This window comes from Crinia signifera, chromosome 2, assembly GCF_055691185.1.
Source record: "Crinia signifera chromosome 2, ASM5569118v1, whole genome shotgun sequence".
In the NCBI taxonomy this organism is placed as follows: domain Eukaryota; kingdom Metazoa; phylum Chordata; class Amphibia; order Anura; family Myobatrachidae; genus Crinia; species Crinia signifera.
Genome location: NC_139218.1, coordinates 240,696,026 through 240,711,288, shown reverse-complemented (window position 1 = coordinate 240,711,288; position 15,263 = coordinate 240,696,026). Strand labels below are relative to the sequence as shown.

The 15,263-nt window shown below is 47.8% G+C and overlaps 1 protein-coding gene across 1 annotated transcript; it reads left to right on the top strand.

The window, feature by feature from the left end:
* The first annotated feature begins 11,502 nt into the window (after nucleotides 1–11,502).
* LOC146059012 (uncharacterized) lies at nucleotides 11,503–14,720 on the top strand. The gene is made up of 3 exons (XM_083171173.1): nucleotides 11,503–11,636; nucleotides 13,324–13,531; nucleotides 14,364–14,720. The coding sequence occupies exons 1-3, from the start codon at nucleotides 11,540–11,542 to the stop codon at nucleotides 14,443–14,445; spliced, it is 387 nt and encodes a 128-aa protein (XP_083027299.1). The 5' UTR covers nucleotides 11,503–11,539; the 3' UTR covers nucleotides 14,446–14,720.
* Nucleotides 14,721–15,263: the final 543 nt, after the last annotated feature.

Genomic DNA, 15,263 nt, shown 5'->3' with positions numbered 1-15,263 from the left:
GACCTTTTCATACCCCCACTATCCACGTCGGCGTGGAGTTGAGAATACCTGTGAAGCCCGCGCAGGGACACGTTTACCTGTGAAGATTTTTCATCGTATAGGGCAGGGGTCTTCAACCCGTGGCCCGCGGGCCGCAAGTGGCCCGCTGAGTTGTTTTGACTGGCCCGTCTGTAAATGCCGTTTAAAAAAAAAAAAAAACCCTGAAAGTGCCGTTTAAAAAAGCCAAAACCTTCCACGCTCATCCCTTTACATGGGGGACGCGGCGGAGGAAGACGTGCAGTGGCTGGGGCAGTCGGGACATGCGCATTGTGGATTTCTTGAAGCTGCGCACACGTCCCGCCCCCTCCCTTTCAGAGAAGACAGCCGCGCGAGTGACAACCGGCTCCAGACCTCTGACGCTGCGCACCCGTCCTCCACGCCGACGTGGATAGTGGGGGTATGAAAAGGTCGTAGGACGCGTACCGCCGCCCCTCGCGGGCTCGCTGAAATAGGGGGTGTGGCTTAATTTAAAAAGGGTGTGGCTTAATATGGTACGCGTCCTACGACCTTTTCATAACCCCACTATCCACGTCGGCGTGGAGTTGAGAACACCTGTGAAGCCCGCGCAGGGACGCGTTTACCTGTGAAGATTTTTCATCGTATAGGGCAGGGGTCTTCAACCCGTGGCCCGCGGGCCGCAAGTGGCCCGCTGAGTTGTTTTGACTGGCCCGCCTGTAAATGCCGTTTAAAAAAAAAAAAAAAAACCCTGAAAGTGCCGTTTAAAAAAGCCAAAACCTTCCACGCTCATCCCTTTACATGGGGGACGCGGCGGAGGAAGACGTGCAGTGGCTGGGGCAGTCGGGACATGCGCATTGTGGATTTCTTGAAGCTGCGCACACGTCCCGCCCCCTCCCTTTCAGAGAAGACAGCCGCGCGAGTGACAACCGGCTCCAGACCTCTGACGCTGCGCACCCGTCCTCCACGCCGACGTGGATAGTGGGGGTATGAAAAGGTCGTAGGACGCGTACCGCCGCCCCTCGCGGGCTCGCTGAAATAGGGGGTGTGGCTTAATTTAAAAAGGGTGTGGCTTAATATAAGGGCGTGGTCTAGCAGGAAAACAATTACCTTACATCACACGTTTGCATCCTCCCAAATGGCCCGCTGAGTAGTTTTGACTGGCCCGCCTGTAAATGCCGTTTAAAAAAAAAAAAAAAAAACCTGAAAGTGCCGTTTAAAAAAGCCAAAACCTTCCACGCTCATCCCTTTACATGGGGGACGCGGCGGAGGAAGACGTGCAGTGGCTGGGGCAGTCGGGACATGCGCATTGTGGATTTCTTGAAGCTGCGCACACGTCCCGCCCCCTCCCTTTCAGAGAAGACAGCCGCGCGAGTGACAACCGGCTCCAGACCTCTGACGCTGCGCACCCGTCCCTGCCTGCCTCCTTCTCATTGAAGACAGCCGCTGCCGCCAGCAGAAGCAGCCCTCTGAAGGGGACATGGAGATTAAGTCAGGTTTCTTAAGGGGAGGGGGGGGGGGGTGAGCTGCCTGCCTGCCATGCGGTGCTGACTGGGGGGGTGAGCTCTGGCTGCAATGCGGTGATGACTGGGGGCGGGGTGAGCTGGCTGCAATGCTGTGATGACTTGCGGGGGGGGGGAGGTTAAGCTGGCAATGTTGTGCTGAATATTGGGGGAGGGGAGCATCTGGCTGCGCAGTGCTGACTATGGGGGAGGGGGGCTGGCAGTGCTGTGCTGATTATCAATGGGGGCGGGGGGGTCGGCTGTGCGGAGATGCCTATGTTTGGGAGGAAGCTGTGCTTTCTATCTATGAAGGGCTGTGCTTTATGGGGGCTGTGCTGGCTATCTAGAATTACCCCTTTCTGACCAGTGACACTACTGGTGGTATTTTATGAGGGACACTACTGGTGGCATTTTATGAGGGACACTACTGGTGGCATTTTATGAGGGACACTACTGGTGGCATCATATGTATAAGCAGGAGTATTGGGGGCATTATAGTGCAAGGTGCAATGGGCATCATGGTGTGTGGCATAATGTGTAATGGGCATTATGGTGTGTGGCACAATGCGTAATGGGCATTACAGATAAACAGTGTATATTGATTTAAGTAGCCTGTCATTGCTTGGGCTTGATTTGTGAGGATTACTAGGTCACTGTGTGGGCCTTCATGTTTATATGTCACTGTGCGGCCTTTAGCCAGCCAACTTAAGCGTGGAAGGACAACAACCATTCCTGCGGTAACCAATGTCTGGTCATGCAGGTTGCAAAAGTGAAATGTCAGGTAATGGTTTTCCTGCTAGTTCACACACTTATAATTAGACCACGCCCTTAGAATTAGGTCACACCCCTTTTTGGGAGCGCGCGCTTACGGCGCGCACAATTTCTTCAATATAATATTATGTGTGGGGAGCTGCATTTTTTTTCTTTTTGCACTGGGACCCTAATTGTCTAGAAATAGCCCTGGTGCTGACTATATATTGGGGGCAGGGTTTATGTGTATGGGCAGCTGTGCCAACTACAGTATGTATGCCGGGGCTGTGATGTCTATCTATGAAAGGCTGTGCTAAATACCACAGTAGAGATTAGTGGCCCTCGGGCTTAGTTTAATTTTTTAATGTGGCCCACACTGTCGTAAAGGTTGAAGACCCCTGGCTTAAAGCCTTGCTGCAACCTACAGCGGTACAGCGGGAGGCCACAGCGGCTCAGCAGGTGGCAATCGAGGAAAGTAGGAGGTAGCAGCAGGAGGCCACCAGGCTGCAGCAGGTGGCAATAGAGGAAAATAGAAGTTAGCAGCAGGAGGCCACCAGGCTGCAAAAGGTGGCAATGGACGAACTTTGCAGGCAACAGCAACAGGATAAAGAGGCCTTAGCCGAAGTGGTGCGAAGCTTGGCAACACGGACTGGGGATGTGGCTATCAGTGCTCTGGCCAGCTCTAGTTCTATCCGGGCCAGTCACTTCCTGCAGAAAGTGACAGACTGATGATGTGGAGGCCTATCTGACCACGTTTGAAAGGACTGCTGAGCGTGAGAACTGTCCGAAAGCACAATGGGCCAGTCTGTTCGCACCTTTTCTCTCAGGTGAGCCCCAAAAAGCATACTTTCATTTAAGCCCTGCCGATGCTCGGGACTATGACAAATTAAAAACTGAGATCCTAACCCGCCTGGGAGTCACACTGTCCATAGGAGCCCAACGGGTGCACCGCTGGGTATATGCCCTGGAGATGCCTCCTCGCTCACAGATGCACAACCTTATTCAGCTAACCAAAAAATGGCTAATGCCAGAGACATTAACTGGACCCGGATGGTGGAAAGAGTCATCATGGACCGCTATTTGAGATCCTTGCCTGTGGTCCTGCGCAAGTGGGTGAGCCATGGAAATCCGGATACTGCTGAAGTTGGGTTAGTGAATCCCTTAAAGGTCCAGCAAATACCTATTGGGGTTACTTGTATACATGGGGATACCCAACATTATGCCACTGCTGAAGTACATATAGAAACTTGTTGTGGGTCAGCAAGTGTGAAAGTAGGATTGGTCCCCTCCTTGGTGCATGAGGCCATAATAGGGAGGGATTTCCATATTTTTGGAAATTGTGGGAATCATGTTTAGCCACAGATGGGAGAAGTGAAGAGCCAGTAGTTAATACCGATGATTTTGTGGATGTATGTATGTCCTCTGAACCTTCTGACCCTTTACCTTTTGCTAGTTTGGCTGGGGAGGGGACAGATGGAGAGTCCAGTGAGTACCCTCTTGCTGGAAACGGAGAGGTAGTAGTGCCTGATCTGGAGGTAAAGAAGGATTTGTTTATGTCTGAACAGTTAAAGGACCCTACTTTAATAAATGCTAGAGAAAATGTTAAGGTTGTTAAAGGGGGAATCCGTGGTACCAGGTGACATTATTACGTATACCCACATAGCTATTTGTAATGAGCTCTTGTACCACGTTGTCAAAAAGGGTGAGGATGTGGTGGATCAGCTGGTTGTTCCCCACCCTGGTCTCTGGAAGTGAAAGGTTGTCTACAGTTGTAGTCTTGAAACGTGGCCGAAACGTCGACCGCTAACAACTTACCTGTGAGTAAGGAGACTATTGAAATGGTGATGTAATAAAGTTTTCCATTATATATATATATATATATATATATATATATATATATATATATATATATAAGTATAGCATGTGTCAGACTATTATTACCTTAAATATTGCAACCTTACAGGTAGAGTTCTCTTACCGCAGTTTTTCAGTTTATACCTAGTTTGATCCTACAGATGTGTCCTCATACAACTAGCAATTCGACGCCAGATTGTGCAGGACACCTGGCTGGCATGACTGAGCCGCTCCAATAGGTGTAGTGTACCATCTTATTTAATAATGCACCTCATTTGCATTGTGGACACAGCAAAACATTACTCCTAAATTAGTACTGAAGATACCGTGCTGCAACTTTAACTTCACAGCAATGAGAGTTAAACATGTATAAATTAGCAGATGAAGCACAACAGAACCTGGCACAATTACGCATTCGTACAAGTGATGCACATTAATCAGTGTGACCTGGCAGAGTCATTTTGTCATTTGAAGTTGTTTATAATCTATACATCATGTTCAGTAGGGCATTTTACACAACTGAAACTTCTGTATTGTTAAGTAGTAAAGAATTGGAAGTTACTACTGTATGTACAGAAGGAGCGCCTCTCTTTTTTGGCCAGGGATTGCCAGCATGTCTCCGCTGGTGATCGCCGGGGCAGAGGTGTTCCATCTGACTGGGACGCGCATGCGTATGAGATGTCCCAGTTTCAGGATGGCGTCGCTGTGGGTCCCTGTCTGTCTCCACCTCTGGGAGACGGGCAGGGATAAGGGGGACAGCGCGAGCGTCTCGTGCACGCCCCTGGCGAGAGCCGGCCGCTGGCAGGGGCTGAATCGCCAGCTCCTGCAAGGAAGAAGCCGGCTCCATCTGTATATAAATAAATGTTGATGCAAATAAATAGACCTAGATTGATCGTAAACAAAATATTGTCAGAAAACAGCAGTAGCAAACATGTCACCAATTAGTCTTTTAACTGAAAATTATAGGTATCAACTTAACCAAGATATTCTACTTGGTATAAGGAAAATAACCTGTTGACTATAGATATTAAGGGCGGGATGTACTAAAGGGAAAATGCGGTAAAACCCCCGTTTTCGGGGGTTTTACCACATTGGTACTCTTTACCTAGCACGGCGCCCACGATCTTGATCGTGGGCATCGTGAGGTAAAAAATCGTGTCGGTCGCGTCGTATGCGGGCTAAAGATGCCCGCACGCGACGCGATGTCCACGATTTCCCATTGAAAACCATGTTAAACATGGACATCGTGTCGGTCGCGTCGCGGCCGGCCATAAATGTGCACACGATGGCCGCGACGCGATGCCCACGATTTGCCATAGGAATCAATGTTAAAAGGCCCGATGGACACGATTTTAATGTTAAATGGCTCAATGGACCCGATTTTACCATAGGAAACAATGTTAAATGGCCCTTAGAGCCCAAATACTTACCCTGAACTATGAAATGGCCCCCCCAATTGTTTACGCCACCCCACGATCAACGTCAACCTGAAGCGTGGCGAGCGCAGCGAGCCCGCGAGGGGCGGCGGTACGCGTCCTCCGACCTTTTCATACCCCCACTATCCACGTCGGCGTGGAGTTGAGAATAGAATAGTGTGGCGAGCGTAGCGAGCCACCGAGCCCGAAGCGTGGCGAGGGGACGCGGATACCTTCACAGCTATACGCGTCCCCTCGCGGGCTTCACAGTTGTCCGTGGCGACGCGGACACCTGTGAAGCTCGCGAGGGGACGCGTTTACCTGTGAAGGTATCCGCGTCCCCTCGCGGGGCTCGCTGCGCTCGCCACGCTTCGGGCTCGGTGGCTCGCTGCGCTCGCCACACTATTCTATTCTCAACTCCACGCCGACGTGGATAGTGGGGGTATGAAAAGGTCGGAGGACGCGTACCGCCGCCCCTCGCGGGCTCGCTGCGCTCGCCAGGCTTCGGGTTGACGTTGATCGTGGGGTGGCGTAAACAATTGGGGGGGCCATTTCAGAGTTCAGGGTAAGTATTTGGGCTCTAAGGCCCATTTAACATTGCTTCCTATGGTAAAATCGGGTCCATTGAGCCATTTACCATGAAAATCGTGTCCATCGGGCCTTTTAACATATATTCCTATGGCAAATCGTGGGCATCGCGTCGTGGCCATCGTGTGCACATTTATGGCCGGCCGCGACGCGACCGACGCGATTTCCATGTTTAACATGGGTTTCAATGGGAAATCGCGGTCATCGCGTCGGTCGCGTCGCGGGCAGACATAAATGTACCCGCGATGCCCGCGATGGGCGCCGTGCTAGGAAAAGAGTACCACCACATTTTCTGATGTACTAAGATCCATCTGCCTCGACTTCGCTTGGCAGGGTATCGCCACATTGGGGTGGCGATACACGGGATGCAGTCAAAATCCCGACAGGGTCAAAATCCAGAATGGTTCATAATACCGACAAGGAAAAAATCCCGACAAAGACAAAATCCCGACATTTAATATCCCGACATGGTCAAAATACCGACATATAGAATGTGCAGGTGATACTGTCAACATGACTTTGGGTGAACAGGTCGCGAGGTCGACATGGGTTTTTTCACTGTTTTTTGACCCGACATGTGCCAACAGTCTGTATTTCATGCCCTACCATCCACTAGGGCGTGGTGGGAGAATAAAATAATGTGCCGAAGCATTGCGAGCGAAGCGAACGATGCCAGGGGCTGCGGTTCACCTTCAATTGTGTCCGTGTCGACTGTGTCGACATTCAGGTAAAAAAATAGTGAAAAACCCGTCGACCTCGCAACGTGTCGTCCCAAAGTCATGTTGACAGTTTAACCTGCACATTCTATATGTCGGTATTTTGACCATGTCGGGATTTTAAATGTCGGGATTTTGACCCTGTCAGGATTTTGACCGTCGGGATTTCGTACCGAATCCGCAATACACTATAGAAGCCTATGGGCTTCTATTGCCATCGCACGCCGCAGATGCAGACCCTCCTCCCTGTCCTCCATGCTGCTCCTCCTCCCCCAGCAGCATAACACAGCCTTCCGGCTGCAGGGGGGGAGGGGTGGGGAAGGAGAGCCCAGGAGGTGACGGAAACCGCCTGCACACCACATCACAGGTATCACGGGAGGCCTCCGTCACCGCACTGCGATGCTAGCTGCATATGTTAGTACATATTCGCTAGTATCGCCATGGGGCAGCAATGTATGTTAATACATCCTGCTCTAAACCATTTATGAACTTTCAGGTGATGGTTTAACAGTGTCTACAGCTAGGTCTGCAGATATATAAATAGACGGATTGAGCAGCGATTTCTCCATTCACACTGCCTGATCCGTCTGAATGACATCAAAAGTGGGCGGACTTATTTGCATGCACCCACCTACTGTACTTTTATTCACTGGAGGCTCACAGCATGATATACTGTATCTCTAGATTCGGCATTGGCTGTGTTGATGAGCCAACGTGATATAGCTGTGAACGACGCCACTCACAGATTTATCGCTTATACACACTGGCTGATGGTGCATCGATATATCGTCTATTCAATCGAATGGCCGATATATCGGTCAGTGTGTACGCACCTTTGTTCTTACAATGCTTATTTAATTTATATGCTAGGGAATACACACTGCGCTGTCAATCTGGTCTATAATTGAACAAAATAGTAAGGATATATGGCACATGGGCCAAATGGTTGTGACGTTAAAGGCTTTCATTATTTAACATTTCCCCGTTCCCCTTTGAGGCCTTTGTATCATGACAGTTGAGCACAACAGAATATGCTGCGCTATATAAGAAACTGTTAATAAATAAAAATAAATAAAATGGGTGAAATGTAATAGGATGAGAGATTCAGAAAATGAGAGATTTGTTTTTTTTTAAGGCGGCAATCATTTACACTGCAAAACCAGTTGGAGATTTCTTACCAAATCTCTCACTTTCTGATTCTCTCATCCTATTGCATTTCCCCCAATGTGCGCTGTTCTGCCCCTCTTATCCCTAAACACAATTTGAACTCTTTTGCTTTACATTTTTTGCAGCATAGCGGCCATTTTGTCCCATGACATCATTATGACATCACAAAGGCTCTGTTACACAGGGATTCCATCACCTGAGACTCTGCAGTTGTCAGGAGAAGAAGCACATTGTATGCTCTCTTGCTTCATTGCTTATTTTTTAATTATTACTTGGATCTTAAGCAGTTACCTGTACCTCCTGTGAGATATGGGCTGTCTGTGCAGTAAAATGTGCGTCCCTGCACCCAGGAAGAAGGTAAGTGCGCTGTTATATTTATGGGTTGTACATTGCATATACAGAGAATTATCACAGGCCGCAATAGGGGGTGGGGGTGGGGTTTCAGACAATATTGGGTGTTTCTGGGCAGGTTGGGGGGTGATTTCTCCAGTTTTATAGGCCTAAATATGGGAGATAGGTATTATGTTGACCGACTGATAACTAGTAACATATAAATGTACCACCCTGTATGTAGCATTAGGGGGTACATGGGTGGGTGATGCTCCCTGTATGTAGCATTAGGGGTACATGGGTGGGTGATGCTCCCTGTATGTAGCATTAGGGGTACATAATGTGGGCATGTTGTGTAGTAACACTCACATTTTACCATTAGCCTTTACAGGCTCTCACATTATCAGCACTGAAGTGTCCATCTCCCCACCTTGCTGGGCTTTGTAGTTCGGCAGCACTTCTGCTGCTGTCGTACATATAGAGGTTCCACCTGGAGACCCCCTCTCCCATTTTTGGCTATGTGCAGTGTGCTCCTTCTCCTGCCAGTAGCTGCCTCCTGCCCACTCTCCTCCCACCTGACTCTAACTGCCACTAACTGCGCATGCCTCCTGGTAGTGACCCTCATACCAGAGTCTACCTCGCTGTGCAGAGAAGTCTGCACACACAGTGCTCTGTTAAAGGACATGGGGAGGTGGCGCGGAGAAGGCAGTCTGGGCGCGTGGAGATGCGACACATCATTGTAGCCCTGCCCCCTGCGATTAGCAACATTGCAAAGTTTGGGCAGGGTTATGTTGTCATGATGTAATGTGAATTGCGTCATTACCCCACCCACTTTGCATGGGTAAGGGGGGCTCAGAGGACTAAGTGGGAAAATGCTGGCAGGAGGGGTAAGGCATTGCGGGAGACTGGCCTGCTGTCCTGGGAACTATAAGGGCCACCAGATTTATGGGAGCCTCCTGGCCTATCTGGAAGTGTAGACAAGTATGATTTTTACATCTTTGCCTTATTATTTCATGTCTATCCCATGTGTTCTGGGAGCTCAGATATGTCAGCATTGCATGTAATGTGGATTCCCCCCTAGACAGGAGTTACTGCTCCCTCCCTGCAGATCTGCAAATGTATCTATTCTCCTTTTGGCATGATGCCAATTAGCTGCCAATCACCCGAGAGCTCAGAGTGCAGCAACTGCTGTGACTGCAGCTCGGCCTGTGCTCTGTATACAATATGGGTACAACAGTATAGGGATGGCCATCGACCATAGATGATTCCAAATCATCCATGGTTTATGGCCGATATTGAATACTTTTGCCATCGATGGGGGGAGAATCAGATGGTTTCCCTCCATCGATAGCACAGCAAAACCAATGTTTTGCTTTTGTTTGTTTTTCAAAGTTCCAGGACATGGAGCACAGCTCCGCCCTGATACCCATGAAGCCCCGCCCCGCCCCGTGTTTTGATTGGCCTATCAGTCAAACACAATGGATGATCATCGATATGTAAAAATATCGATGGACATCCATTGCATAGTTTAACACTATCGATGGCCAGATACATTATTGCCATCAACAGCAACCATCGATGGAAATGGCAATGATGGCCATCCCTAGTACAGTACTAGTAATAACTTCAACACTTATAGGTGCTCTGATTTTATTACTCGTGCATGCACACCTACCAACATCTCCCATTCCTGGGCTCCCCTCTGATATTATGATTGCTGTGACCTGTGTTGAACTATAGTTACTTGTCAAGAAAGGCGATGACCATCATAAATTAGGAGCCAGGCCATCGATTAATAGTCATCAATGGTTTACGGATGATGTAGAAATATTGTTTTGCTATCTATGGGGTAAAACCTGATTGTTTCCCTTTATCAATGGTGCATATATCGATGGTGTATATACTCACACACACATATATATATATATATATATTCCCCAATACTGCAATACGCGCTATATGCTATTGTCTATAGAACACTGTACAATTTCAGGAACAAATTATGGTACTTATGTAGTATCTGGGCTGCCGATTTTTTGATTGTATGCCTTAAGTTAAGGCATACAATCAGATGCGATGCGATGCGATATCGCATCGCATCGCATCGCATCCGATATCGGATGCGATGACCCGATTTTTCCATAGGAATCAATGTTAAAATGATTCCTATGGAAAAATGGGTCCTTTTCATACCCCTACTATCCAAGTGGGCATGGAGTTGGATATAAACCTGTGGCGAGCGTAGCGAGCCACCGAGCCCGAAGCGTGGCGAGCGAAGCGAGCCCCGCGAGGGGACGGTATTCGTCCCCTCGCGGGGCTCGCTTCGCTCGCCACGCTTCGGGCTCGGTGGCTCGCTACGCTCGCCACAGGTTTATATCCAACTCCATGCCCACTTGGATAGTAGGGGTATGAAAAGGACCCATTTTTCCCATTGAATTCCATGTTAAAATGGACTCAGTCCATTTTAATATTGATTCCTATGGAAAAATCGGGTCATCGCATCGCATCGCATCGAATCGCATGGTCGCATGCGATGCGATGCGATCTCCCGATCCGACCCGATTTAGAAATCGGCAGCCCAGATACTACATAAGTACCCAAATTATTATGAACAAATTATGAATCGGTACTAGGCAGCGTTACCACAACAGTCCCTGAGGGTTATAGGGACCAATGAGAAGAATTTTTCCAAATGATGTTTTTATTAAAATCTTCACAGAGATGCCAAAAACGACAGAACGAGTTTCGTCTAAAGAGACTTCATCAGGGGAAGATTTAATAATCTTTTATTAGTTGCATAAATGAGTGATTCTCCAATGATCACAGTCTTGTGGTCTTATTTCTTTGAGTGGGTATTATACTCATTCCAAGAGAATAGTAGGGTGGTTCAGATCTGATGATAGGTTTAATTGTTTTTATATAATTGATTGGCGCTGTACCACTATTGGGGAGGATATATACATACATATTTATATATATATATATATATATATATATATATATATATATATATATATTACAATTCTGGAGTTGTAGCTGGTACCACTGCCCTAATCTGTTCTATTGCTTCCATGGTAGAAAGTGCTTGCACTGCGGAGAGTTCTGTAGTCACAGCTCATGATGTCTTTTCCTCTGCTCCTTACAGCCAAGCAAGTCTGCGAGGCTTATTAAAGGAGCGGCCAAGCACCTCACCAACGTGCAGCCCCCTGTGCCCTGTACCGATATGTCTGGTGAACGTCCCACTGAGCCGGATACTACTCTGGTCACAGAGGACGCGGCAGCAGTCGTGGCAGAGCTTCTGGAATACCTGATCAGTGAAGGTAAGCTTCCCCCAGGTGCAGAGGCGTAACTAGTATATATGTAATAGATTGGGAGTTCTGTGACGGGCTGGTAACTAGTATATATGTAATAAGCTGGGAGTTCTGTGACAGGCTGGTAACTAGTATATATGTAATAAGCTGGGAGTTCCGTGACAGGCTGGTAACTAGTATATATGAAATAAGCTGGGAGTTCTGTGACAGGCTGGTAACTAGTATATATGTAATAAGCTAGGAGTTCTGTGACAGGCAGGTAACTAGTATATATGTAATAGGCCAGGGATTCTATGACAGGCAGGTAACTAGTATATACTGTATGTAATAGGCTGGGAGTTCTATGACAGGCAGGTAACTAGTGTATATATATCTATGTACTAAGCTGGGAGTTCTGTGACAGGCAGGTCACTAGTATATATGTAATACGCTGGGAGTTCCGTGACGGGCTGGTAACTAGTATATATGTACAGGGGCAAACGCAGGATTTTTAGAAGGGGGTTTCCAGAGGGGCAGAGCAAAGCACAGAGATGGACACTTCAATGACCCAGTATATGCCGGGTCAGGTAAAGAATTATAGATAGACCAAATGTACTGTATATTAATAATAATAATAATATATATATATACATACACACATACAGGGGCGTCAACAGCAGTGTAGAACCCTGGGCAGCATAGCAATGTATTGGGGCACTTACTGATCCTCCAGCGGTAGGGGTGGGGGAAGCTTTGATGTCCCACGGGTAGTAGGTGGTATTATATCAACCGCTTAGCATGTAGGGCCTGGATCAGTAATTTCCACTATTACCCCTTTACTGCACAGATGCTGGGAGATGGGGTGGGAGAAGGGGGCATTGGGCTGAATGAAGGGGCCCTGATACATAACTTCCAGGGTGGGAAAGGATGTTTAATATGCAGAGCAGGGGTGTATAGTGGAGTGGTCTTATTATTCAAAATTTTTTGGTTGGAGGACAGTTTGCTTGACTGCAGATATCTCCAGTTCCCAGAAATAGATTTCTTAGATGTCAATGGAATTAAAAACTAGAGAATCCCACCTACTAAATGGTATTGGGGACTAGGGATTAGAGTTCAGGAGGCAGAGCAATCTGCCAACGAGAATATAAAACTACATACCAGGTGTGTGGAGCTGGAGCAGTAACCAGCTGCTGGAAGGCTGATATCTCTGGTTCTGGGAACAGTAGAGACAAGCTGCTAGTGTCCGTCAAGGGGGAGAGTCCCAAAAAAACTGTAAGTCAGACAGAACCTGAAATATCTTACTGGGAAGAGCAATTAATAGGCTTGGATGTGGACCACTTCTTGTACCCATGGAAAGAGGGGACCCTCAGCTTTCAGCCTAGCACCCTTAGACTCCTGGGGGGGTTCTGGGTACTCAGAAACCCCCCTGCATGCGCCACTGATGTAATAGGTGGGGAGTTCTGTGACAGGCCGGTAACTAGTATATACAGTATGTAATAAGCTTGGAGTTCTGTGAGGGGACAGGAGCTTGTTATCTCACCAGCCTGATTCTGCCTTTTACATTATACTGCTTTATATCTACAGTAGAGATTGCGCCTACGCCAGAACTCACAGCCTATTACATAGAGCCTATACACAGTACGGGGTACATTTGCTACAATGAAAAGAGGTGATGTTGCCCATAGTAACCTACCAGATTGTGTCTATAATTTTCTAGCCTGCAAGAGTGAGGTGCAGAGGTGTGAGGAGTCCCCAGTGTTCTCCATGATGACGGATGACACCATATCGTCGGATGAGATCACTGATAGCAGCACCAGCGGCTATTATTATCTGACAGACCGGTCGGAATCCTCATCAGACACCAGCAGCACCAGCTCTGAGTCCTCGGAATCCTCCTCAGATACCAGCAGTGACTCCTCGCCCAGGTAGGTTGCCGGCACAATACGTGCATCCTCCCTGCTCTGGTCACTGGGGTAGATTTCAGGTCTCTTGTCTTACACAAATGCTGTGATGTAGAACCGGTATCTCCATATCTGCTGCAGCTGGGGCCGCTACACAAGTTCTCTCACACAGCGCTGATGGGCTGGTATCCTACTAGTATTACATACATGTATTTATCATTATACTAATGAGTAACAATATAAGAAGAGAAATGCTACAGCAGGAGAAATTAAGTCATGTAAATTATGGGGCCTACACACACACATAGCGATATTATCAGTGATCTGAGCGATGCTAGATCGCTCAGTACTGATCGCTAACCATACAGCGCAGCACCAGTGCTGTGTGCTGAGCGATCTGTCACTGCCAGTGTTCTCAATAGAGGGAACAGAGACGATGACCAGATTTATACTGCGTGCAGTATCTACATCTTCCGGCAATAGCGACGCATGGGGCCACACATCACTATCGCTATGGGCCCTACACACACAGCGATGCGTGCTTCATTTCTAGGCGATATAGTCAGATCACTTAGAAAATAGGCCACAATCGCTCGGTGTGTAGCCCCATTAGAGGGATCTCACATCACTGTACACGGGGCTTCCTGTATGGGGCCATCCTTGTCATGTCACTCACACAGTATCAGCGCTCTTATTGGTCAAAAGAGGAATCACACAGATAAATGTAGTCAGTAAGGGCCAGTAACACGGTGCAGGTGCTAGATAGCAGCAGGCCAGGGAATAATGAGATGACTTGTACATGGCAAACGTTTGTGTCTTTACAATAACAGTCACTGATCAACGTTTGTTTTTATAGGACGGTCATCTACATCAAGCCTGTCTCCGTTGGCTTCCTCTGCCAGTACGAGGAGGACGGGATGCCCAGGGTCGATATATAACCAAGATCCTGGACATCAGACTCACTGAGTCCTTCAAATTAACACCACTTATCCCATAACCTGGGAACTTGTTTTGAAACATTTGTTTCATATGTTTGACTTGATTATAAAACTTGTTTTAAATATGCAGCAAACTTGAATCATTGAAGTTTCTGCAAAGCCTGTCCTGTTGACGGCCAATCCCCCTTCCCAAGCCTGTCCCGTTGACGGCTCATCCCCTACCCAAGCCTGTCCCGTTGACGGGTAATCCCCCTACCCCCAATCTCTGTCTTCACAACTCCCTCTCTCCATATCCAGCAAGTCTGAAACATCATTTTGCTGTCACTTTCTATGGAGTAATTTGGTCGCTGAGCGGCCTCTATATGAATCTGTTGTTGTCGACAATAAAAAGCCTGACAAGCCAATCAGTGTCTGTTGTGTTATTTCCCACTAATGTGAATGTTTCCCATTGTACTGTACTGGTCTGACCTATATCCATGTGTAATATTAGCTGTGGGAATGTAATGTGTAATAACGGTAAGTATATGGTAGGTTGGTGCAGTACTGTGGGCTATGAGGATCTGTGCAGCTACACTGAGCCCCAGAGGTGACTGATGCCCCAACACTTGATCTCCTCCCTGGGTTACATAGGGTTAGCTACTCAGAAGAGGTATCCGGCAATTACTGCAAGAGGCTTGAATCCCCCAGTATCGTCATGTTCTAATGTAGACCCTTCCAGTTTGTCTGCTTGGACGCGCCTCTAGATTGCTATCCTATAAACTTCCTTAAAAAAGGAAAGTAATTTGTTTTGCTCAACAGAAACTGAATGCTGAATAAGC

Excerpts from the sequence above, each read along its gene's own strand:
- LOC146059012 (XM_083171173.1), top strand. The coding sequence starts at position 11,540 with ATGTCTGGTGAACGTCCCACTGAGCCGGATACTACTCTGGTCACAGAG. Across the intron at positions 11,637-13,323 it reads GGAATACCTGATCAGTGAAG|CCTGCAAGAGTGAGGTGCAG; the intron begins GTAAGCTTCCCC and ends ATAATTTTCTAG. Across the intron at positions 13,532-14,363 it reads AGCAGTGACTCCTCGCCCAG|GACGGTCATCTACATCAAGC; the intron begins GTAGGTTGCCGG and ends TTGTTTTTATAG.